The 25,541-nt window shown below is 45.4% G+C and overlaps 3 protein-coding genes across 4 annotated transcripts in view; 2 read left to right on the forward strand and 1 right to left on the reverse strand.

The window, feature by feature from the left end:
- The window catches only part of LOC126560789 (5-demethoxyubiquinone hydroxylase, mitochondrial), an 85,818-nt gene extending 79,774 nt beyond the window's left edge, over positions 1–6,044 (forward strand). Inside the window, exon 3 of the mRNA XM_050216744.1 lies at positions 6,035–6,044. The gene's annotated coding sequence lies outside the window, so the exon portion shown is untranslated. The remainder of the gene's footprint in view (positions 1–6,034) is intronic.
- Positions 6,045–7,422: 1,378 nt separating this feature from the next.
- Positions 7,423–25,541, reverse strand: part of LOC126556295 (glutamine-dependent NAD(+) synthetase) — a 33,385-nt gene continuing 15,266 nt past the window's right edge. The window contains exons 2-3 of the mRNA XM_050211543.1: positions 9,805–9,971; positions 7,423–9,730 (exon numbers count right to left, since the gene is read on the reverse strand). Coding sequence (XP_050067500.1) covers positions 7,423–9,730; positions 9,805–9,950 — 2,454 coding nt within the window. The 5' untranslated portion in view covers positions 9,951–9,971. The remainder of the gene's footprint in view (positions 9,731–9,804; positions 9,972–25,541) is intronic.
- Positions 12,342–25,541, forward strand: part of LOC126567480 (cytosolic carboxypeptidase Nna1) — a 28,827-nt gene continuing 15,627 nt past the window's right edge. The window contains exon 1 of one of the 2 annotated variants that reach the window (XM_050223710.1): positions 12,342–12,380. In XM_050223710.1, the coding sequence (XP_050079667.1) occupies positions 12,350–12,380 (31 nt within the window). In that variant the 5' untranslated portion in view covers positions 12,342–12,349. Of the gene's footprint in view, positions 12,381–17,522; positions 17,634–25,541 lie in introns of those variants that run through there. The other variant, XM_050223702.1, reaches the window with a different exon arrangement.

Genomic DNA, 25,541 nt, shown 5'->3' on the forward strand with positions numbered 1-25,541 from the left:
ATAGGAGCGAGAGAGAGAGAGAGAGAGCTAGTGTCCTCAACATGGACAGGTGTGCGAGGGTAATACAATATCGTGACAGAAGTAGACGAAGAAGGGAGGGAGTCCTTTTAAGGCTGATGGTGGTGGATGGAGTGGCGCGTCGCAGCGAATAACCAACTATTTATTTCTTGATGCAATATATCATTTAAAAATATTATAGCGTTATTATAATAGTGAGCTTAGCAATTTCGCTAACGTTCAGCTAGTTTATTATAGATCGATTTGCTGGTATAGATTTGATGGAAACACACTCAACAATCAACACAAACAATTACACGTACACTGTAACACACACACACACACACACACAAATATACCTGCACAATGCGCAATTAGTTTTAAGAACTTTTGCTTTTCTTTCATTTAGTGCGTCTCATTTTAAGCTAGTTTTGCAATGTGTGCGGGTTCCGTATCTCAACAAATATTGTGAATTACTTTCAAAACGTACGCTCGATAAATGGCGGCGCGGCATTTATCTACATGCATGGGTTGTGTGCGCGTGTTATTGTGTAATATTCAATGCCTGTTTTGGATGATTTTTGTCTATCTTTTTGTTCAGTTTCCTCTTTTTTTTTACTAATTTTTTTCTTAATATTTTTTTTTTGTTTTTTGGGGAGCTTTTTTCGGAAAAGGCTATTTGCTTTTTTTTCTCAGAAGGAAAACTTTTCCTAATAGTGTTAAAATGAAGCAAAAACAAGAATCTCAAAAATGCTTAGTGCGGAGTTATACACGGAAATCTGGAGCGTTGTGCATTGTGAATACAAATATTAGACACAGAGAGAGGTGTGAAAAACGAAAAACAGTTGTTTAAGAATAGCTCAACGAGAAAATCCTCATGATTTTTTTATGTATTGTTAAAGTACTTTGTTTTTGTGCTTAAATTATGAATTCAAAATAATTTGCATTTTGTTTTATATGAAAGCGATTATTAGGCGGGCGCACACAAAAGCAAAGTGAGTAGAAATTGTGTAAAGATTTCGAAACAAGTGGATTTTTCCCCCCCGAAGATCCGATGTTAGTTTTGTGGAATGTTTTGAAAAAAAAAAAATAGAATATAATAGAATAACTAAACAAACTAATATAAAGGAATCTCATATTTATGTACAGTGAGGCAGACGGAAATATAAATTTACCCACGCGCACACACATATGTATTATCTATACCAGATGAAGTAATACAGAAAAACAAATGCATTTATGTACACGCGCACACATACACACATACAAAGATTTGTTTTTGTTTGCTTGTTTTTTTTTAGTACTTCTTTTTGTTAATGTAACAATCTAGTACGCCGCGTCGCCCCGCGACAGAGATAGATAGAAGGAAAGCGGGAAGAAACATAGAGGAGAGAAAAAAGTCTTGATATATAAAAAAAACTCACACTCACAATGAAATCGAAACACACACACACACAAATACACTTTAAACACACATACAAACACAACGTAAAATATGTTAATGAATGTAGGTTATATAAATAATTAATTATGTAAAGCGGAATGATGCATTTATATGAATTTGAAGTTCGATTATATGAGCATTTAGCGGAAAAAGAAGAAGAAGTATAAGAGGAAGAATTGAAAAAAAAATAAGGAAAAGAAAACCGTAAAGATTTGATCTTGGCTGGTAATGGAAAACTCAGCAAAACCAGGAACCTTAGACTGTAAGCGCAAGAGATTAGCGAGAAAGGAAGAGAGAAAACATCCATGCACACACACACACACACAAATGTTGTTGTGTGTGTGTGTTGTATTTGCAACCATTTTTTGTCTTTTTGTTTTTTTTTTGAATAAGTTTTCAACTGCTTTTGTTTTGCTTCGCAGTCTCGAAACGTAATAATAGTAAAAGGAAGGGAAAAAACGACGAAAACGTGTAAAATTTCCACAGTTTTTCCTGCAAGCGAAATAGCGAAGCAAACGGTCGAAATTAAGAATCTCTCCTATATTTTTTTGTTTTTTTTTATTTCTCGTTTATGTTTTTTTTACAGAAAAAATTATATAGTAATAATATTCTTTAGTGAAGTTTAAACGTGTATAAGAAAAAATAAACAGAGATGGCGCGGTAGGAAGAAAGATAGCAAACAAAAAAAAACATAAAAAAATTATCCATTCACAATGCAATTATAATGAGACGAGAGCGAGAGATGAGCTGCATGATTGAAAATGATTGATTGATGTGCGTGTCTGCGTGTATGTGTGTCTCGTAATGAGGAACAGTATGAACGAAGCTAGTAGAAGCTCCCAGGAATCGAGTTTGGGCGGTGGAGCAAACAGGACTGGAAGAAGCTAGTGGGTGAAGCAGACGAAGAGAAGCGAGGCAACCTGATCCTGAGGTAAAAAAAAAAAATGAAAGGACGTGGCAATATTAGCAAAGCAAAGTTTAATATGCGTATATAAAGATATTACTTTGCTTTGCTCTCCTTTGGCTGTTCACCACCGCACCACATGATGCCGCATACGCGCGTGCGGTTGTTGTTGTGTGTGTGTGTGTGCGTGAGCTCCAAGGAGCTTAAGTTAAACTCATAGTACTGTAAGGCTAATTATGGAAACAAAAATGCGGAAACGGTGGTATGCAACATAGGCTAGTAGAGAAGTGTATGTGTGTGTGTGTGTGTGTGCGACAGAAAAGGAAGGCTCAAGGGTGCGTTTTATGCCGCGCATGTGTATGTGTTTATAGGTGTATGTGGGTGTGTGATCAGGAGAGGTGTTTGTTGTGGCGTTAAAGTTAAGGCTAAATGCGCTATACTTTCGTGTCGTAACTGTTCCTTAAAAGAAAAACGATATTTTATGGATAAACTTTTTCCCGCATCCTTCGCATCTGTCTCTTTTTCTCAACAAACAAACAAACAAACAAAGAGTGTAAAAATGATCACAAAACACCTGATTGCATACGATTGGTTAGCAGTCGCTTTAGGAATACTTCGAGACAACAGCAACAGATGTGGAAAACGTGTTTTAGAGAACTGCTTATCCATTTATTTGTATTTTTATCAACTGGCCTTAGCTTTTGAACTCACACACACATACAAACTCCTCTTTATGAACTCATTCACGTACACATAATTAACAGATACACACATGCAATACCTAAAACACGAATGCAATGCTAGTTATGTGTACACACACGCGCTAAAGCATTCGTGTTTTCATTTTCATGCGTATACTGATCGATATAGTTGAGCAAGTGAGCCGAGAGAGCGAGAGAGAGAGAAGATGGAGAGCAGGAAAATAGAATAAAACACACACACACTACAACAACAACTACTAGGAAAACATGATTATAATCGGGGTTTTTCGTGCAATCAACATTATTTTTCGTCGGTGTTGGATTAATTTAGTGTATAGTTTGAAACAACAGTAAGAACAACAGCAAAAAATGATTAAAAAAAAACAACAAAAATAAGATCGAAACAGCGCTGCTGTGTTAATATCATTGTACTTATTAAGTCGATTTATTAAGCGATAAACGATATATGGGGGTAAGAGTGAGAGAGGGAGAGAGAGAGAGAGTAATAGGGGAGGAGAGGATGTGTGAGGGATGGAAAGTGCTTGAACAGTAGAAAAAAGGGGAGAAAAGAGAGAAGCGGGGTACACGGATCAATTATTAGGAGCACAAGCCACACACACTACCACCAAGGCATATTTTTAAAAAAGGAAAAACGAAGAAATCGATAAGAAATGGATGAAAAAGGATTCGAAAAACCGGAAATGCATTTATTCTCCCCTTATTCGTTTTCCCCCACGCGCACGTGTGTGTGTGTGTGTGTTTGTGCAAGAAAATAGATCATGCACACATATGCGCACACACGTATGTAGCTCACGCATCCTCTCACACTCTTAAAACCCACACGCACATACATACATACAAATCTACATTTTTACACATTCAACACTCACCTGCAAGAATTGTAAAAGAAACAAATCGCACACACACAAACCTACAACGTTCGTGTTTGTGTGTATGCATTCAAATGTGTAGAATTGTGGGTATGTTGTGTGTGTGTGTGTGTGTTTGTGTGCAAACGAAAACACGACGAATATCCTATCTATTAAGAAGTAAACTATATGATGGAGTACCTTTTTATCTAGTTTTGTAAGGCAAATGAAGAAGAACTTACGTTAGGGCAACATACACAGCTACTACTACTGAATCGAATCCCGCATACACATACAAATCAAACCCCTTCCAAACTCTTCCCAGAACGCAGCGCAATCAAACACGAATCATTCGAATATCAAAACAGTTAAAGAAATAGTCGAAAACCGCAAAGCAATTCATGCGAGAAGTACGAAAAGGTCAAAGCGCATCCTTTGCATACTTTCAGGTGTTCAGCAAACAGGGAAAGAAATCTTTTACTTATGTACCCGCCCTCTGATGGTTAGTTTCGTACACTTCCACATTTAGACAAACAGATACACACACTGGTAAAGAAAAAAATGAAAACAAAATTTTCACTCCTTGAGATTTTTTTTAATATTTGCCAATTGATGGTTGCATTTATGTAGAAAAGTTATATAGCAAAAAAGCAAGCAAACATTTAGCAGGGACCAATATACACATGCATACACACACAAACTCACACACACACACATCCACAGGAAGGAAAGGTTTCGAAAGACTAGAAAAGAATGGATATGAATTCATTAAACCCAGAAAACGAATGTGTATGTATGTGTGCGTGTGTGTCCTGCAAAACTACCACGAAACCACTCAAAGCAGAAACCTCCCCCCCCCCCCCCCACACACACACACACACACAACCCTCGTATCAACAATAGAAATATGAACAATGAAATAAACAATGAATTTATGTGTTAAAAATCTTACTTAAAAATGGTTGCTTTTGCTTATTTTGGGTATTTTTGTTATTGTTGCGAGCATGAATTTTGAGAGAAATAGACGAGTGTAAAGATGATTATATCGAGAGAAAAAAAAACTAGCTATGTACGTGGCTTGAGGATGAACGCCTCTCTTTTCCAGTGTCGGAAGCATCAACGGCGGACAAAGTTTGTTGGCAACACGGCAGAACCGGCAGAACTTCAGCTGATGCTGACATGGTCGAATCGCATAATTCTGACGATGCGTGCGAAGAGCTATCGATGTTTGAGATGTTTGGAATTTAGCTTCCAGATACGGGGGCGGCTCGATGGTGAAGCGACTATGGCTATAGACACACTGAACCCCTGTAGATCTTCATCGTGCGCCCTGAGCGAATCCAACGGTGGACGGAGTAAGCGGCTACCGTAACAGGGGCCCCCCGTGTTAGAATCCTTGCAGCAGTAGTTGTAGCGAATCGTAGCTAGTTTTTTGAATATTTTTTGAATAGCCCAACAAGGACAATAGAGTATTGCTGATCGTTCGGTTAGGAGATTGGTATCATTTTTTCTTTTTATTTCGGATCCGTATTACAATTGCCAGCGTTCGATTTTCGAATTTTCGATGTTCGATTTTATTTAGCTTTTTGGTTTGTTAACAAAATTTCATTTTGAACTACTAGGGTATATTTTTGTTGTTCTTTTAATTGTTAAGTTAGTGACTGAGTGTTTTTTGTTGCTGTTTTTAATCATATTTGAAAGGTTTTATAAAGCCCAAAAGAGTGTATTGGTGGAGGTGTGTGCGCTCACGTGTACGATGTTTATTTTTATCTAACTTTTTTGTTTTTGGTTACTATAATTTACCTAAACTCTTTCATTTTACCCATACTGACCTCGTTGTAAGTGTTTTACAAGTTTTACACCAACACACACACACACGCACACTCAAATGTATCTCTTGTACAGTAAAATTACATTTTAACGACTTAGAATTACTATTTGTTCCCGCAAGTTATGAAAGATGTGTTTGTGTGTGATTTCTCGTAAGTAGTATTAGTGGTTTACGCACACACACCCTATATCAAATCGTGTAGCGAAAGGAGCGAAACGTTTCGTTTTATTTTATTTACGCTTAAATGCGTATTAATGAATTTGCATCTTATGTTGGTGCTGTGCCTAGTGTGCGTGTGTGTGCCGGTGTGAGTACGATTCTTATATGCTAAAGCGATACGGTTTGTTTTTCTCTTTTCTCTGCAAAACGTTACAGCCCCGTGTGTTAGCTAAAAAGGTTTACTTTTTTTATCTAAAGCGTTAAGAACATTTTGTAAAGCTTCCCAATTGCAAATGGGCAGCGGAAAAGGATAACACATACAAACAAAATAAAATAATAAAAAAAACAACTTCGTATCGGTTCACACACACATCACCGGGTCGCGTTCAGGATGTGTGTGTGTGTGTGGATGTGAATGGGGAAAAATGGTGATAAATTTCTTCCTATTCCTTTCACCAGGATAACCGAGAGAGACAGCAAGTCACAGAACTACTTCTACGCACTACTTGTTTACTATGAGGTTCTTCATGTGTTTGTGTGTGCGTGTGAGTATATTGTATTCTTCTTTTCGTTCATTTGAGTTTAGTTTATTCTATCATACTAAGAAAGTGTCGCCTACATTGGTACTACCTGAGCTACCACAACGGGTTTACAGCCTCCGATCGAGGTGCTCCGAATGCCGAACGGAGATCGTCAATTCCTGGTTTGTTTGTTTCCTGTGCACGCACTCACACACCTACCTAACGATGCCGATTCTCTCTCTCTCTCTCTCTCTCTCTCTCTCTCTCTATCACGACTCGCTAAGCCTACAAGTTTTGTTTAAAGTCCCTAATTTATTTGATCTCCCTAGTCTGTTAAGAATAAACCTTTAATAAGCACCTATACGACATACTACGCCAGAGTACCGATAACTGGTTTGTTTCGTAGACGCGGAACACGTGGTTGTTTCGTTGTGTGGTGAGTGTGTGTCGGGGTGTTCGCTATGTCGCTGCCATCTTTGCGTGATATGTTACGATCGTACGCAATCTTTTTCCATTTCGGCCAACATACACAAACACTCAATACACGCTAAGAGTACACTAACACACCCTAAAAAAAAGGCAAACACCTTCGGAGTAGGCTACTACTACTAATAATAATGGTTGCGCTGATGGTTTCTTACGCGTCCCAGCGAACGGGTTTTTAGTTAGGAACTACACTACGTCAGAAGTCTACCGCAGCCCACCCTTTTTTTTTCAGACTGCCCAATTCATTATTGTTATTGGAGAGAGGCACCCTTGGTAATATGCGGGGGTGTTGTTTGTATTTGTTTGTTCGTGTGTGTGTGTGTATGTGTATGTGTTTGGTGTGTGAGTGTGTGCTTTGACAAGATAGCTAACGTCTAAAAGCATCCCTTTAGCTGTTGCTGAGTGCTGAGGCTGAGCTCCGGGACGTAGGAAGAAAGCGTAGCGTGTCTCTGTTGTGCAGGTGTTTGAGGACGCTTCTTGAGGGTGGTGTTTTGTTGTTTTAGCTTCACTTTACACCGGCACACCGGTACGATCCTTAATTTTGCCCAGCACACTGGAATGCATGCGACTGTAGCCACCGCTGCTGTGGGATTTGGTAAGCCCGACGGTAAGCTGTCCGCTGCCGTCACCAACACCGTCACCACTAACGCCCGCCAGATACAGCCCGCTCGACTGGCGTACCAGCTGATGTGCACTGGCTGCACTGCTCATACCGATGCCACCACTGCCACCGCCACCACCACTACCACTGGAGAAGAAGAGAATATCGGTGCCGGTCGATCCGGAACCAACGTTACTGTTCTGATGCTGTTGTGCAGCTGCTGCTGCTGCTGCAGCCGCCTCCTCGCTACGGGCCTGATGCTTCGCAAGCAGCTCCAGCTCAGCATCGATGGCCCGGAACTGCCAGGTCCAGTTTGCCCGGTACAGGAACGGCCGATGATCGAACCGATTATCATCCGGGCTGTACGATTCCGCATGGTACGACGGTGTCAGGACCGTCATCTTGTGCCGATTGATTGCGTAACAGCGGAAGAAATGTTTTACCCGTTCGGCAACCTCCTTCGGGTCACGGTTCCCGTCCGCAACGGCAGCCGCCGCAAGCTTGCAAAACATGCTGAACGGACCACAGAATGCTTGTTTTCGGAGGCGTCCGAATTCGCTTAGCTCCCGGTAGGTGAGTCCCATGTCCTCTTCGTCCGTTTGTGCGATCGCACCGTCGACCAGTGGTTCCAGTTCGGCCGTTGGTGGTGCTGCAACAATATCTGCCACGATCGGCAACCCGTACTCGATCTGTGCGTACGCCAGGAAGCGTCGCAGATCAACCTTCGAGATACCGCCGATCGGGTTAATGTCCGCGGACGAACAATCGTACTTGGTCATGTACCCGCGCAACGCTTCGTCCACGTTGGCTGATCCTAGCACCAACAGTCCACCGGGTCGCTGCCGTACCCAGAGCATTAGCTGGGCGAACAGGTACGACAGTACCATGCGCGTTCGGGCCTGGATGTTTTGTAGGGCAAGGTTCTGCCGGGGGCAACCACCGGCAGCCCGGAACCGGGGCCGCATACCGGTCGCAAGCTGGAAGATAGCCAGCAGTGCACTGACCGCACCATCAATGCCAATGTCCAGATGGGAACTACCGATCTGGCCGGCCAATGTAGCTGCCCGTTGGCGCGTTTCGCGGCTAGAATTCTCCGTCCCCATGTAGCAGGTGAACAGTAGCCGGCCGCACAGTTCGGACGCACTCGTCGGGATATACTCCGGATCGGCCAGTATCTTCCGGCAGTCGTCACGCACCTGTCGGTCACCCTGTTCGATCGCTTCCACCACCAGCCGGCACATCGAGTACACGATGATGGCGGTACTGCTCGAATCGACGCCACCGCTCAGTGGCAGAAAGAATCCACCCTGTCCCGAACGGCGCAGATAATCCCACAGCCAGCAAGCCGGCCCAAGTGCAATCTCCTCTTCCGGCCGATGATAAACCCATTCGCCGAGCGGGCTGCTTGCCGGCGTACCCGGATGATCCCGATCGGACGAGGCAAGCTCCAGCTGCAGCTGTATGCGTGGATAGTTCGGTGCGGAGGCGGCCAACGAGCTGCGCGACCTTAACGCACCACGGTACGCACGAATGTCTTGCAGATCGAACGATGCCACCGTTACGTCTACCTCGCTGAGCGCAAACTGGCGTCCCCGGGCGATAATTGCACCGTTCAGTGCGACGGCTGAGCAACCGTTGAAGTACACCCGTTGCCCATCGCAACCGCGCAGATTGCTAAACAGATAGGCACCGCCCGCCTTGTAGCTTGCGTTCCGGATCAAATCCGTCGTGATGTGCGCCTTGCGGAGCTGCATGTAGCTGCCGGATCCGTTCACAATAATCTCAACGCCCGCGAGTGACATGTCGATGTGTTTGCTGCGCGGATTCCACAGCTCCTCGCAGATTTCGTACCCGAGACAGGTGTCGAGCGTGGCAATGACTGCATCCCCGATGGGTACCGTTTCCTGCCCGAGAGCTAGCGCCACAAACCGTGGCAACTGGTAGTCCTCCGTTTGGCGTTCCTTCGTCCATGGTGAAAACCAGCGCGTCTCACGATAGTTTCCATCGTCGCACATGATCATCTTCGGTCGGATCAGCACGATACGCCCGTTGTAGAACGCAACGCGACAGTTGTACGCGACGTTACGATGCTGAACCGGCATACCGACGTCGATTAGCATCCCCTGTGTGTTCGGTGACTGTACCAGCTCGACTACAGCTTCCCAGCAATGGAGGTACGTGTCCGGTTCGTGGAAGTGATCCTCACAGCTGTATCCACTAAAAGACGAGAAGAAGAGCAGGATTATTGGATTATCTCTTGGCTAACTTCCTATGGTATCTGCTATACGTACCTAACCTCAAGTTCCGGCCCGGTCCGATAGGTGGCACCGTTTGCCGCGGCTATATTGATCGATAGCAGGATGCGCTCGAGATTGCCCTGAAAGTCCATCGCCCACTGGTTGAGTGTGGCGACCGCCACCTGCACATTGTGCCCCATCGTACGGCGTGCCTTCTTCGTCTGCAACAAAAAGGAAAACGAGAAAAGACAGAGATTAGATCGGATTACATTAAACCCCACAGATGACAGATATCTTTTCATCCACTAAGCGATTATCAAAATCATGACTACTGCCTGCGACGTGAACAGTAGTTACCTGCGCATTAGTGCGACTACCACTATCGCCCCTGTGCTCCATATTCCAACGCCAACGAGACCTTGAGATTGAGAAGCGTGTCCACCAACACGAAACCGTTCAAAACCCACTGCCAACCGAATTATTATAATACGCTCACAATTTGACAACCAACCACACACATACGCATGTAAGCGAGCGCGTGCCTCAGTACTATTTAGTGTGCCGAATTTCGGGTTTTACGTTTTCCTGTGGTGTTCTTCTCTTCCGTACACGCGACACACTCGCAGTACGGGGAGAACCTCACTCGAAGGACTCTCAGAACGGTTTGGACCCAAGCGGTAGTCCGCATCAACAACGCGACCCCAAAAGAATGTACACCCTGGCGCTCCCACACAGCACTACCAGTGAGAGCTTTTGCTTTTTTGGGGCAGGTTGTGACCTGCTGGCGGATAGCAAGAGACGGGAGGTTTTATCGATCAAGCGAACAAACTATTCCGAAACTATAGCTTCGGTGGGAGGTTAAGAAAAAAGTTGCCCTTTCTCTTTGTGCGCCAATTTGGGTGTCTACATAAAGAGATTCGAAAGGGACTGGGAGAGAGAGAGAGAGTGGGCGACCGGGAGTCCTGAGGTGGAAGGAAGCGTGCACAAAATCCGGCATATTTATAGCCCGTGCCAAATACCTCACCGTGCGCCATGCAGCTTGCTCGAGTTCCAGGTGAGTTCGTTCACCCTTTCCCTGTACGCTGAGAACCTGCAACGTGACCTACCTTCGGGAGTCTAGGAACAAACAGAGATCTCCAACTATGACACCTTCACACAGGAGACACAACAATGTCCTTGCAAAGATGACTGAGAAGAAGCGATGATCTGCATTGTACTGCGCGGGCAAGAAGATTCAGACCTTGGTGGCGTTCCTTTCGGCGGGAACGAGTCCACCTGAAGCAACCTCTTCCACTGGAAAGGGGTACAAAATTGCATGACAGTGAGGATGATGCCAGCAGCACGCAAAACACACGTCTCACGACAGGTATCGCGTGTGCTAAAGAGAAGACGCTCGACCCTAGCCGAAACTTTGACACGCGTCGACGTACCACCGAACCGATGGGTGACGTTCCACACAGAAACCCCATACGTCATATACCCTCTGCCGGTGTATATGACACACAGCCATGCATGGGACGAGACGTCGACACTATCCAAACGTGTGTGTCCTGCTTTCGTTCCGGTTCAAACTGTCACAAGACAAAGTACCAGCACTCAGTCTAGAGCGCTTTTTCTCTTTCTGTCTCGCTTTCTCTTTCTCTTCTTCTGGTGCTGGAACAAAAGAAGCTCCCTCATCCCCTGACAAGGAGCAAACCACACCAGGCAGGCGACGAGCGTGTCTACCTATAAAGGTATGTCGTGTTTGCTTCATGCTCCACCATTAACCACCCCGTCCATACATGTGTCTCTATAACCTGCCTTGATTGTGGATAGTAGACCACACACAGATGCAACAACAACAACAACAACAAAAAACGCGCGGCTGTAAGGAAGCAGGTAACAGCAACAAAAACCCAACAAAAAAAAAAGTTAGCAAAGATGGCAGGGTCCGGGTATGAGAATGCAAGAGAGATAGAGCGAGAGCGAGAGCACTCAGCTGGTATACATCGCACCACGCAGCGATAGCAACTACTCGAAAAGCGTGCCTCACCACACTGCAGAACCGCAGAACGCAAGGCTTCGTTCAAAGGTGGTCCTTGCGGGACACCCCGATACAGCAGCATTAGGGTAGATGCCACTAGTGGCGAAGCAACACCGTACCGCAGAGGGCCAGTGAGTGTGTCCTGTGCCTGGCTGAGGGCTGAGACAGCAGAGACCGTGTCACACGCCTGCACTGGCAGTACCACGGTAGCTATCCCAGCGTGCGGAGACGTTGTTGTGTCCTATTAGATGCAGCTTCGGTATCCACGCGTGTGCATTTTTTTCTTGTGCGTGATATCGGCGATGCATGTAAGTGGTGGCCAGTGTAACGTCCAGTGTTAGTGTGTATGTGTGTGTGTGTCAGTGTGTTCCGTAGATATATCAACGATCAACCGTGAATCTGGTGGAGTCTGCGAGTCAAACGTGGATATACCGGAGGTACTCTCGCACTCGAAGCCATGAGCGGATGCGGTACCGACTGGCAGGAGTCCCGTGCGTCAACAACATTCAGCACCAGTAGGTAGAAGGAGGATCAGAGTCAGCACACCGTAGCCAGCCTTACTACACGCGAGACACGATGATGGACGCACCCTTGAACCTCAACGAAGGTAGGCCACTAGACTCTTTACCCTTACCGATCAAAACTCTAACGGGGTTTGGGTTTTCGGGTTCTGGAGCAATTCTCAACGTCAACTACAGACTCATTTAAATCTTCCCAAGATCTCCTATTGCTGCTTCCTGTCAAATATTGACTCGCAGTTCTCAGCATTAGTCCAACACACATACAAAAAAAAAAAGGTGGACACAAAGAATGGCACCAAATTAAATGGGGCGATCGTTTTTGTGTTAGTAGGACAACAGGCAACCCACAGTGGTTGTGGGTGGGGAGAGATAAGCAAGCAGTTAGTGTTCTCCATAAATCAGAATTCAAACGAGCAACTCCCAACCCATCGAATGACTAGTATAACCTCAAAAAAAAAAGCAGTAATCCCCCTCTTCCAGCTCGAAACGAATCAAAAAGGATGCGGTTGGATGGTTTGCTTCGAGCTCGAGGATTCCTTTCCGAGCCCCCAGGTCCCCATTTTGCCCATTTACTTGTGTGTGACCTCCTTCGATCCTGCGGATGACAATTTGTAACTGCCACGTGGCAACTGCGACTCACCAAAACATTGGCATGAGGTTATGGTTGCGTGTAGCGGAGTAAAAGAGGCGCAGGATACGGAAGGCCAAGGGGAAGATTCGTGTGATTCGCGTGATGTATTTATTTATTTGTTGTAACAAATAGAAACAATATAAATCAAAATCCTTCCTCGCCTGCCCGGTTTTGTTTTTTGCCTCAAAGCAAATCACTCGCATTACCAACCGACAAATGTCAGGGCGTAGATTGAGAAGTTCTTGCGACAGGCCGGCTAAGGGAGAAATGGTTTCGTAGTATCGTAGTAGACTTGCTGCAACAAGTACGATTGACAGCTGTCATTTTGACATTTTGAGACAAGCATTTTTGAAGCTTAGCTTCATATATTCTGAAGGAGATAATTGCTCCAATTGCTTTATCGGGTATATTGTTCTTGTGGGCCAACCTTCACACAATCGCAGACCCCATCACACATACCTATCAATCCGTGCGATTAGCGTGTGAATAGTAGACCTGTTTCTCCTGCTCCTTCCCAACTGTACGATGTTCCAATTCAGGACATACCGACATGTTCATGCCGCGTTGCTCATCCTCCAATTTCATTCGTCATGTAAATTAGACCAACGATAAACCCCCCCCCCTCCCTCCCACCCTCGCAAACACACACATGCGCGCGCGCAAAACACCATCCAAACAGTTGTTCTACATGCCAAACGTGAAAGCTTTGCAGCAGGATCTAAGCAAGTTCATTTACCTCGTATCACTATCAACCGCGAAAGACAAGCTCTTCCGGGTGTGGTGTTACGAGAGGACGAGCGCACGATGTAGCTAATATGTGTGTTTGAGTGAGTGTGTGTGTGTGTATGTGTGCGTGAATATGCGTACGGTATAGCATAATTGAATATGCTTGCCACAAGCGGTTGAAGCGAGCAAACCAGCACAAGCCATTATTAGGTTTTGGCGAAAGTTTTTGCTGACTTTGAATAGCATTTAAAAAAAAAAAGTTTGAGGGTTTCTAGGCCAGCGCTCACTACAAGGTAACGATGGATGAGGTTTGAACGCCGATCGTACCGGGACAAGCCTCTATCACTGGGCGCCTCCACCGGGCGACTCCACCACTGGGCGCCTCCATTTTAAGATCCTAGACACCGGGAGAATGTCTAGGATATTTCAATAAATCAGTGTTAATTTTAGACAGACTCCTACGTTATTTTTACTTCAAATATCATTTTTATTTGTTGAGCATTCAAATCTAAAAAATTGATTTGGTTTTCACTGTCACTTTGTATCTGAAAGATAACAGCATTTCAGTCGCAAAACGTAAAAACAAAATTAAAAAAAGAAGTAGCAGAAAGCCATCAGAGAACCCACTCAAGATAATTTAATGGAACTCAATCCAATAACCGTTGGTAGTTATATTTGGGAAACGTCTTACTATCAGTTTGTGTGATTTAGATTTTTTTAAGTGGAATAATTAATTCCCCATCGTCATCCTGGGTATTTCTTTGATATATGAGATATAAACGGCGGGTTTTCTACTTTTCCTCTTCATTCATCGAGAATTTTTATTAAGCTCTGCTCTCTTCTATGTTCTAAAGCGAAAATTGGCTTTTTTGGCGTGTCAAACCGCAATTAAGGCACATGAAGGAATTTATTAGGGAATCATATTTTCTAACCCAACATTTTAGCGACACACTTTTGTGTACACCTACAACACATTTCGCGCACTTTCGTGTCTCGATCGGATTATGACCGGACCCGGTTAATGCACTATCCATCCATATCCGTCCGTACCACAGGCTCTACACCTTTCTAATCCTCCACATGAAAGACATCGCTCGTGGATGAATGTGTGTGTGTGTGCATGTGGTTTCCCCCAGTTCAACCCGCAGGAGACGACGACATGACACTTCACCCGTAAAATGCCTCTCGGTCGGAATGTTTGTTCAATACTCCTTTGCGGCACCATCACTATCCACCACATCACACACACAAACACACACACACACACAACCCCCCGGGTCCTCCCGGACCTTGCCAGTGATCTTTAAAGGGTTCGTCATTCCTTCCCAATGCTTTGGAGAGTGTTCCTATTGGAAATGATTTGTGGAAATGGTGGTCTAGCTAGCGAGTGAGAAAGAGAGGGAATGAACGAGCAGTGGTGATGGAATGTGGAGAGGAAATCTTTTTACAGTAAGCGGGTAAACACATAACCTCACTAGTATGGCAACATAACAAGCGCTCGTGTTTGTGTGTGCAGGATTGTGTTAGTCCTTTGTACTGGATCGCGCTGCAACACTCGGTAAGTTTGTTTGGCTAGCGTTCCTTAAGAGAAGAGGCAAACACTGGTAAACGCAAACGAACGAGAGAGAAAGGGAGAGAGCGAGAGATAGAGAATTTTAGAAAGAGAGGAGAAAATAAATAAAAATAAACAGTTAACGACTAACTTTCGCTGCTAAGGGTTACATACGGCTGTTGCTCCTCTTTTCCTTCCTGCCCGCACTCTACTACCCCTTTTCGAACGTCAAGTGGCCCACAGCAATTTCATTTCGCACACAGAAAAAAAAAGGATATTCAGTGCAAGGACAAGAAAGAGTCGCACAAGAGCAACCCGTATCGAAAAACACCAACAACAACAAAATGAGGCCGGTTCAAAGAATGTCTTCGTTCACCCTGGGTTTTTTTTCTGCCCCCCCTGGTGACTGTCCATAAGGAGCAACAAAAACAACGAGTAGCTCCAGCAGTCACAGGCCTATTGTAGGAAATGTCACAAGGAAAGAGCAAGAATTGGCAAAATACAATTGTTACTCATATTAATGGCATTTCTGCTGACAGCAGTTGTTATTGCTATAGTTGCTAGCCGCTCCACTAGGAGCATGTTTTATGGATACGAACTTTTCGTCTAGGTTAGCCGTGGAGGTACCTCATTAGGTCACGGTCTGGGGTGGCAAAGACATAAGAAGAAGACACAAAAAAACAGGGTCTATACTAGAACTCTAGGACCGGAGCATCCATCTTGGTAAATTGTTACTAATCGAGACACACACACATACATAGATATACATCCCTATCCACGTCAAAAACACATTCAAACCCAATTTCTTGCTGACGGGAAATCGATGGCTTTGAGAAATCTGGATGCTTATGTGTTCTGCCGTAAGCAGTAAAGCTCTACTAACTTGCTGCACGTGTTGTGTGCGTTTTCACCCGTGTCTGCCCTTCCCCCCTCCATCTTTCGCCTCTTCACCTTTCCACCCCCAGAAGAATCAATTTCCAGTACTTGGAAATGAAAAGCAAGCACAAAATGGCCGCAGGTCACCGTACATCGAAGATGGAAGAGTGTTTCGTGTGTGATGCACGAAGACGGCGCGTGGGAAGAAGAAAACGGCTGGTTTATTACTCAGCATTCTGCGCATAGCATACACCCCCCCCCCTCCCCCTTTTTACCCCAAAAACCTCCTGAAGATATCTGGTTCAGACACCGGCAATCGGCCGTCCCGATGATAGAGTCTGTGGCACCGAGCACCAACAACTGACATCCGTCTCCCATTTTTTTTTTTGTTGAAGAACGAGGAAGAACTTCAAAATTTTTCCTCACTCTAGCTCTCTCGCTCGCTCGCCACAAACGCACGGCAAAAAGAGATAACCGTAACCGTTAAGCAGTAGTGCATGGGCTCGCGCGCGTTCGGAATGTTTTGCTGCCCTGGATACCTGATTTTAGTGAGGTTCGCCGAGCCTTTTTTATTTTGGCGTGAGGGCTTTTCTGTGAGTGAGCAAATTATAAGGGTTAGGGGGGAAGGGGGAAGGGGGGAGGGGTGTCAGACTCAACGTCAGACAAAACCGGATTCGCTCACCTCAAGTAGAAAAGCGCGACCCAGACATCGCTAGGGGCTTGCGTACAAAGGTGAGGTTAGCAAGAAGGTTCTTGACAGGGAAGAACCCGGGTGTGGATAGTTCGCGCGGGGAAACGGTCCGCTGTGTGGTTTTTGGATGAAAGAGAAAGGAAGCTAGTGCTCACCCCAAAAACACGGGGCGAGTGAGGTTACCGACGGACGGACATCCATACACACGTCCACGGGGCCCATGGCGATGGTCCTGAGGGCTTGCGGAGTATCTGGAACCTTGGACTGAATAATATACCGAAATGGAAGGGGCACGAGAGGTGGTGGTAAAGGTGAATAGTACCGGTGACGCGCAAGCGGGAAACGAACACTCGACGTGCACGGTGTATACAGGGTGCAGCTGCAGCCCAGAGCCACGCCGACCATTATCCCGTGCTGTCCTGTGTGTGTGGCAGGATTTTGCCAGTGCTTCGCTGCCAGTTGAGGTTGTTTCACGAGCGTTGTTGTTCCCGGGTCGGGCGGTTGGATTTCTTCGCTAGTCCTAACATCTCCGACAACGATCTCGATAGTTTCTGGTGTGTGAAAGTGTTTTAGCGTGCGCGCGTGGGTGTGTGTGTGTGTGTGTAGTGCGTGTGTGTGTGTGTGTCCTTGCGGCTCGCGGTTCGGTTAACGCGCGAGTGCGTAAGGACATGTACACCGGCCGGGTGGACACGAACCACGACGACGAGGAGGAGGAGGAGGAGGAGGAGGAAGCGGGAGACGGGACAGAGGACGGCCCAGACCATCAACAAGCGCCATCATGAACTGGAGCCTGGCGGCAGGCGATCGTGTCCGGTGTCTGCAGACACAACTGTTCCCCGTCTGTGCTACACTCGCAGCCAAAGGTTAGCTTGTGTCCGACCATTCATATACTTATCAGCTCCAAAGATTCGCAGGATCTTTACGCGAATATTCCAACAAAAAACATATTCCTAGAGATATTCTCAAAGGCAGTAGAGCATGACTCACCACATCACATCGATAGTGTGTAACAACAAACAACAACAGTAGCGCAGTAGAAGGGGACGGGGGACGTGAAAATAATTTTCACCCGTCACTCAACATTCCACTGCAGACAACAGGGTGCCAACCTTTTTCTGGTATGGAAGAGTATCCTACACCTTCAACCGAAGGGTTTTATCGGTGAAAACGAGATAGCAACGATATGCCTAGCAAATACGACCCACACAACGACAACAAACAGCAACAGCAAAGGCACGAAATGTGTCCGAAAATGAGTCAACAAATGGAAAAAAAAAACCAATGCTTATAGGTACCTAGCACCGAGCGTCAACTTCTGCCTTGAAATAGGACCTGCCCCTGGGTCTGTTGGGTTGCTCTCTGTCTGTGTGTTTGTGCCGTTGTTTTGCTCGAATGCCGGTGTTGTATCCCGCGAGTGACGAGTTGTTTTAGCAATTGAGCAAACATTAAGTCGGCAGGGAACTGTGGAATGATACCAGCTCTGGTCATATGGTGCATATTTATGGATGCAGCCGTGCAGGTTGAATCTAATTGGATCAACCGTTCGTCCAAATATGCTCCAAGGATTTTTATTTTCATACGTCTTAAGATATATCTTGAGATATTCATTTGCTAGCGCGCCATGACAGTTTATTAGAATTGCCTAACTGATCAGGACTCTGGAGACCTCCCAATCGGGACTTCCAAATATTCAAAATATGTTCTTCCTCCGTTCAGTGTATTCAACATTTAGAAGGCATGTCTAGACGTACAGAATATCATGTAGCAGCTATATAGAAGTTCATCACGATGACTCAGAGATCTTATTGTCTTCAGCTTTCTGAACACCTCATCACTCTCTAGCGGAATCCAATCCAATCCAATCAACCAGTGTGGCTGAAAGATATTCTTGTACCCACTCTATTATAAGAACTCCTCCCATACCAAGTGATTTGCAGATGTGCAGATATCACCTTGTCATCTGACAGAAAGTTCCCAACCATTCAATCACACAGCAGCTCTCCGAATTGAAAGTATTTAAAGCACATTCGATTCATCGCCGATATCGATGTAATCAGCTGGCGGTGGCTTTAACCTTCGATGCTCAGCAGCTGATCCGCATCGATCGACCTTCAACAAAAAAAAAAATGGCGTTGCAAAAGATGTCCGCCACCGTATACTTGCGTACGCGGGCGCGAGCGTCATCACTCTCGCCAAACCACCCCGGAATATCAACTGCCGTAACGTACGTCATTCCGTTGCTCGACACGTCCAACAACAGCGACTGCCGCGTTGACATTTTTGTCCGCATCGAGCACACAGTCGATCGGAATGAAGGAACGTGCCATCGAGAGGACTTTCGAGTTGCGTCACGGTGCCCGGTGATGGTGATCACATTCCTTCCCGCTCGAATCTGATGATGTGTAACCGAAGAGTGTTGGCATCCGATTGGCGTTGACTACAGCTGGCCACAGCCAGTAGTAGCCCAATACATCGCATTGGCTATCGCCCAAAACGAACTGCATTGTACCGGCTCTCGAGCGACGAGCTTCGAACGATCACGTGCAGGAAGACTGAAAAGCTTAGCCTCACAGACAAAGAACGTACTGTCCTAACCGTAACGCGAACTGCACTTCACATCTGTCCTCTTGCGTCTTGCTATTAAAATGTAATCCGCAGTTCCCTCACCACGGACCGTGCCTTTTGTTTTTGACGCCTTCCTTCACGTTCACGGCGGTGGAGGTCATTAAAGATCTCACAAATCACCGCACACTACCCACTGCGGGGACGTAAATAATTTGGAGTCGAATAATGTCAGGATTCGGCCAATGGACGACGAGAAATCAATCACCAAAGATCGCGCCCGCCCGTGTCAGGTGGCAGACACACGACGCCGATCAACGTGAATATGTTTTTTTTTGTTTTGCTTTTTATTCACTCCCGCCGCTGTCACACGGCACTCTTGCTTTGTATGTCCGCAGGGACAGCAAAAAAAAAATGGCTACACGGAAAACCATCTGCCCATCATTTCGCGTACTTTGTAACTGCTTGGTTGATGAAGCTAACGATCTAGAGCAGATTAAGATTGTTTGTTTCGGGTTTTTTTGTGCGTGTGTGTGTTCGGGACGAAGACTTCTAACAGGTATATTTAAAAACAAGCTCGTGTCGTTTTTTTTTTCTTTGCGTGTCCTCAGAATTCGTAGAAGACTGCGTTGCGAAGACTAAAACGAAAAAAATATAGTATTTTTTCATGTTTGTGAGGTTATGTTTACCTCTCTGGAATGTCCCACCATTGTGCCTTTGATGTCGGATGTCCAAATAAAAAATAACACAAGTGCAACGATAGGAATGCACAGAGGAGAGCACTACAGAATAAATAACTGAGGAACGTCCCAAAATGTCCGCAGGGTTGTATGACAGTGTCCAGTGTTGGTGGAAGTTTTAACGTTGCTGGTACGGTAAGGACACAAGACTAGGTCCGATTTATTTCCAGCCTGTAACACACCCTACACGAAAACTCCATTTTCGAGGGTTCTCGCAAGGCTGTTGACAGAATTAATACACCAAAAAGAAAAAAAATGGCGCCACTTGGAGATTTTTTTTAAACTCTCTCCAGTGGATCTCGTTCATGAGATTCTTTTTTTTTGCGAACATTGTGACAGAAGCAGATCCTCACTTCTCAAAAGCCGATAAAAAAACAAATATTGGTCATGTGTGTGTGTGTGTGTGTGTGTGTGTGAGGGTCCGAAACCTCTCCGAAACAAACTTTGATGTAGGATGAAAGACAAGCGCGCGTGGCGTGTACTTCATTGAAGTTGGAGGACTCTTGCCTACCGTGGCGTCGGAACAGCTCTTCCGGGTATATCCATTGCAATCGGTTTCATACCCGTGTTGCGACAAACAACCTGTTAGAACTTGTCAAACAAACCAAAAGGAAGAACCAACAAACAAAAAAAAAAACCCTCCCAAACACATGAACTGAAACGGAAAAACAAAATCGGTCCCAGCTGTCATTTGACATTTGTTTTCCACCGAAGCTAGACACACTAGACGCGGCAGGGACGCGCAACGGAATGGCCGATGATGGAATCGGCTGATGGACGACATGTGTGTGTTTGCGCTACCCCACCCGACACATCGCCGCATCCCATCTTGCTTCTCACGCCTCCATCTCGTTTGCTTGCAGATCCAAACCGGAGTATCGTATATCATACGCCAATTGCTTGTCCCATTTTGGGATGCTCTATTGCTGTTTTGCTGCCCCCGCGGCTGCTGCCTCGTCCTTTGTTCGCTCAAATTTGCAATGGTGCGAGAGAGAGACAGCGAGCGAAAGAGCGAGAGAATGCTAAGCGAAATTGTACAGCGGGTTAGTAGGGTGGTCAAAACTATTCTGGGGCAATTTTAGACGACTTTTTTCCTCTACAATTTTTATTACATTTTGATAGTAGTTTTCAAAGTCCTACAACTTCTGTATAGAAAACGAATTTTCTGAAAAGCTCTTGAAAATAGCGTGCAAGAACTTTAAATACATAAAACTCACTATGCTGTGAAAATTCAGCATCGCCAAACGATTCTTCTACAATTTCTGGCTTCGCTTGACTTCAGTATACCTATAGATGGATAGTCCAGCGTACAAGAAGACAGTCCGGAAAGCGGAATGATTCGAACATCAATGCTCACTAAGAACAAAAATCTTATTTGATAAAATGGAGCGATCTGATGCCAGAGGCGACACCGGCACTATCCTTCACACCGCAGGAGGATTAGCTATCGAACTACGTGGTACCAGTAGTAGTCTAGTAAGCCATTCGTAGAACGATGTGACCTAGTAGGCCGTTAAGCCAAGAAGAACAAAAATTTATGGTCATGACGAATGCTTTCTTCTAATGCCACCCATCAACTAACGTGCATGTCAAATTTATCATCCTAAACAGTTGCATTTTTTCAGTAATAATTAACAATTTATTCCATATGTATTTTTTCAATTGAAAACAGAATTCTGAACGGTTAGATGCATCCATATTCTTGCGTGATATCAGCCGGGACAATTTTAAACAGAAAACTGTAATCCGCTTTGGTGAATTTTGTGAAGAAAACCCGGCATTTTCAGCCAACGCCTGCAAATTAATACTTATTCCGGGTGTATCTGGCTGGGAATGGATGTTTGGCATTTTCTTGTGAAAAGCTCGATCACCGATTCATCTTTACAAAACATACAAATTTTGCAACCAAAATTCTAGACGAAGTGACCGAAGAAAATAAACTTGGAACTAATTAAAGCACATCCGCAGTGTCACTCGCATTTTTAACGCACTTCACTACCGCTTCAGCCCACTTATGATTCAACAGACAATTTCAAGCAATCACTGAAAACACAAATTGACCACCGATTATCCCACTGTGTGACCGAACCGTTTCGTTTGCGTGGAGCGCACGTACAAAACTCTCGAGCATCGCACTAGCTGCACCCAAAACCCGGTGTTTTTACTAGGCACCTTTCCCATTTGCACACACACATGAGGTGTGTGTGCGCGCGCTCTCTCTCTCTCTCTCTCGCTCTTGGTGGCGCGAATCGTTGCGATGACATGACATCGGGTATGGGTGCGCACACGAGACAGAGAGAGGGAGAGTGTGTGTGTGTAAGCGAGCGAGAGCGAGAGAGACGACGATGTCGAAGGATCTTGATGGAGGTTTTATGGGTGGCGCGCGTACATTCCCATACAGTCCGGGGACCGACCAGCCAAGCAGACCAGGCGTTCACGTTGCGCTTTTAGTCGCTCGGTGAAGACGCTCGTCGGTGGACGTACAAATAACAACAACAACACCTCTCGGGCCTTAGTAGTGCTGGCCGTGCATAGATACATAGAGCCATTAGCCGTATATCAGTGGTATAATCGTGTGTGATTTCGCGTTTTGTCCCTGGCTGGCTGGCTTTAAACGAACCCCGCGAGTTCCGGGCAACGGGCGCGTGTGTATGTGCGTTTGTTATCTGTGCCTTGCTGCAAGTCGATCGTGTCCCACTTTCCCATCGGTGTGCGTATGTGTGTGAGTGTCATGTTGAAGTGTCCCATTGAGTAACTAGTGGCCAACGCCAGCAGTAGTCCACAATCAGCCTCAGGATCAACGAGCGACGACTGATCTACAATCATTCCTTACACCGCCACTAGCACCGGTACGAAACAGTATGTGTGTGTGTGCGAGGGAGGGATGAAGAGAGGGAGAGAAATAGGGGAGGGAAATAGGGGTCCAAACAATCCTCCCGAAAAAAAACGGCCCTTTCAAACGTCGCTTGCTATTATTTACAAAATAAATACGCGTGCGACAATAAAGTTCAAAACACAAACACACACAGCTGAGCAAATAACCATTCGCGGCACCGTCTGTCGTGAGAAAAGTGCATCGAAGGCATGCATAGATGAACGAAGAAGAAAAAGCAAACCAACCCCCCCAACAAAGGAAAAGCACGAGAGCAACAAGATGTACGGACCCACGGCGATCGTGCGGCGTCGTCCGCACCCGTCGCGAAACAGCTGATCGTTCGTGGTTGTTTTGCACAAAGCAAACGCGGCAGGGAAAGATCAGATAAACAAAACCGCTGCCAATCGCGATTCGGGCGTACGGAGCAGTCGGCGAACCGAAACCGTAGCAAAATGGACGCAAAGGAAGAAACAGGTGGCGGCGGTGACGCGTCGGCTTAGTGTTTACGCGCTTGTTTTTTTTACACAAACCTTTTTATCCCTCTCCTTCCGATTGCAGCACCACTTTACTCTTGATGTTTGCTGCACGCACTCTAAGGTGCGCCATGTTTGTTTGTATTTTTTTTTTGTCGCAATTCGCGGGATCTCCTTGAGCGAAGGTTTGTTTAACGGCGGGAAGAAAATGATGCAATACGTTGTTTTAAATCAATATGCTGGAGGACGACGAGTTTTTGAGAGGAACAATTAAAATCGTTTGAAGTTCGTACTGTTTGATCTTGGCCGGTTGTTCGGTATTCGCATTGCACTATTTAGGGTGGGTTAAGCTGTAAAATTCAACCTTCAAAACTCGAGCAATTTATTTTTTTTTCTGGGGAAATCAGGAACGTGTGATGAAGACTTGAAATTATCATTCATACTAAAGTGCAAAAAAGATGCAAAAAAAGGGCGCTCGGCTTGTAAGGCTACTGACATTTTTTTTTCCATAACCAGTATTATATTTGACACAAGAAAAAAAAAAGCTTCACCGACCGGCAATATCCGGATCAAAGGATGAATAGACGTTCTTTTATAAATCTTCACCGTAGCATACAAAACACTACTTCTTAACCGCTGCTTTTGTTAGGCAACTTCTTCAGCTGTGGCAGGAAACAAAAATTTTTTTTGGAAGAAAATACGCCCAGAAAGCGAAGCTCTAACCACCTTATGATTAATACACCGAATACCACTGAGTCACATGCCGGTACACGAACGAAAAAAGAACACTCTCATCTCTTTACCCGCTCCCTGTCCAAAAATCGTCGCCCATACCGCCGAAAGCTACCAGGCGTCTCCATCGTTCCACCGGGCGTCTCCATCGTTCGCTTTCGAAACCAAGGGAAAGCACAAAATGCGCAAATACCGCACAAATCTCAAGGAAACGAGCTTTTTCCTTTTCCTACAGCACGAATGGGGATTTGCCTTTCCCCTTTTTTGACCACCCATTCCCATCGTGCCCCCAATTTGCTTCCAATACCTCTAAATCCACATCACATCTTGTGCTTTTCACAACCCATCTTAACCCACGTAAATAAGTCCTTGACGCGTCTGTAGTGCGTGGAGGGAATGAGGAGGGAGGGGAGGGGGCGGGGAGTGGATGCAATGAAGCGAGTGTGGTAACAAAATAATAATAGTAGCGAGAGCAGCCAAGCCAGTGAGGAAGCGGGCAAAGGATACGCAAAAAAAATCCGCAAGCTCATTAGGGCTTATGAATGTTTAATCAACCCCGGGCAACGTGAAGCGCACCGACCTTCACTCGCTGATGATTGCCGGTTTTTTGTTGCCGTTGGTGGGTGATTTTGCCTATTGCACTGACACACACACACACACACTCACACATACTTTACCGCGCCGAGAAGGCAAACGGCAGACGGCAACCTCATCAACTCGCTGGTTCGCTGCTCAAGTGCCTTGTTGGCCTCGTTTCCTTGGGGCGGGCACGTTTCCTCTATCGATGAGATTTCGCGCGTTCATTTCATCAAGGATGCGACCAAGAGGGATGGAAGGAAGAAAGCGTAGCAGCACTGTTCCGCTACCAACCACCAGCAGAAAGCCCTTAGCTGTGTTGTATCGCTTTTTTAAGTGATGACGACGAGGCAAAGCAAAAGCGAAACATCAACCCACCAAAAAAAAAAAAAAAAGCTGGCGAAACAAGAAAGCTTATGAAAGAGAATCGCATCGCATCAAAAATGGGAAGATTTATTTTTACCTTCCTCCCACTACCAATGAATTGTAGTTAGGTGGGAAGGGGGGAAGGTGGCTACGGAGGAAGGGAGAAGAAGAAGCAGGAAAGAGTGTGTGACGGTTCACGTGCTTCTTTGCTGGCTGCTGTGGGTGCAGCAAATTTTAGTTTCACCTCTTCGCGTGTCTCAAGAGGCAAATATTAGGTGTGTGTGTGTGTGTGTGTATGCGCTTTTTTCTGGTCTCGAAATTTCTGATCACTGCAATAAAATGGCTTTTCACTGAGCAAAAAAAAAAAAAGAGCGGGTGGAAAATATTTGCAAGAAAATGAAAAACTAAACATCCGGTAAATCTAATCATCAAAACTTTTCGGATTTT

This window comes from Anopheles maculipalpis, chromosome X (assembly GCF_943734695.1).
Source record: "Anopheles maculipalpis chromosome X, idAnoMacuDA_375_x, whole genome shotgun sequence".
Classification (NCBI taxonomy): Eukaryota; Metazoa; Arthropoda; class Insecta; order Diptera; family Culicidae; genus Anopheles; species Anopheles maculipalpis.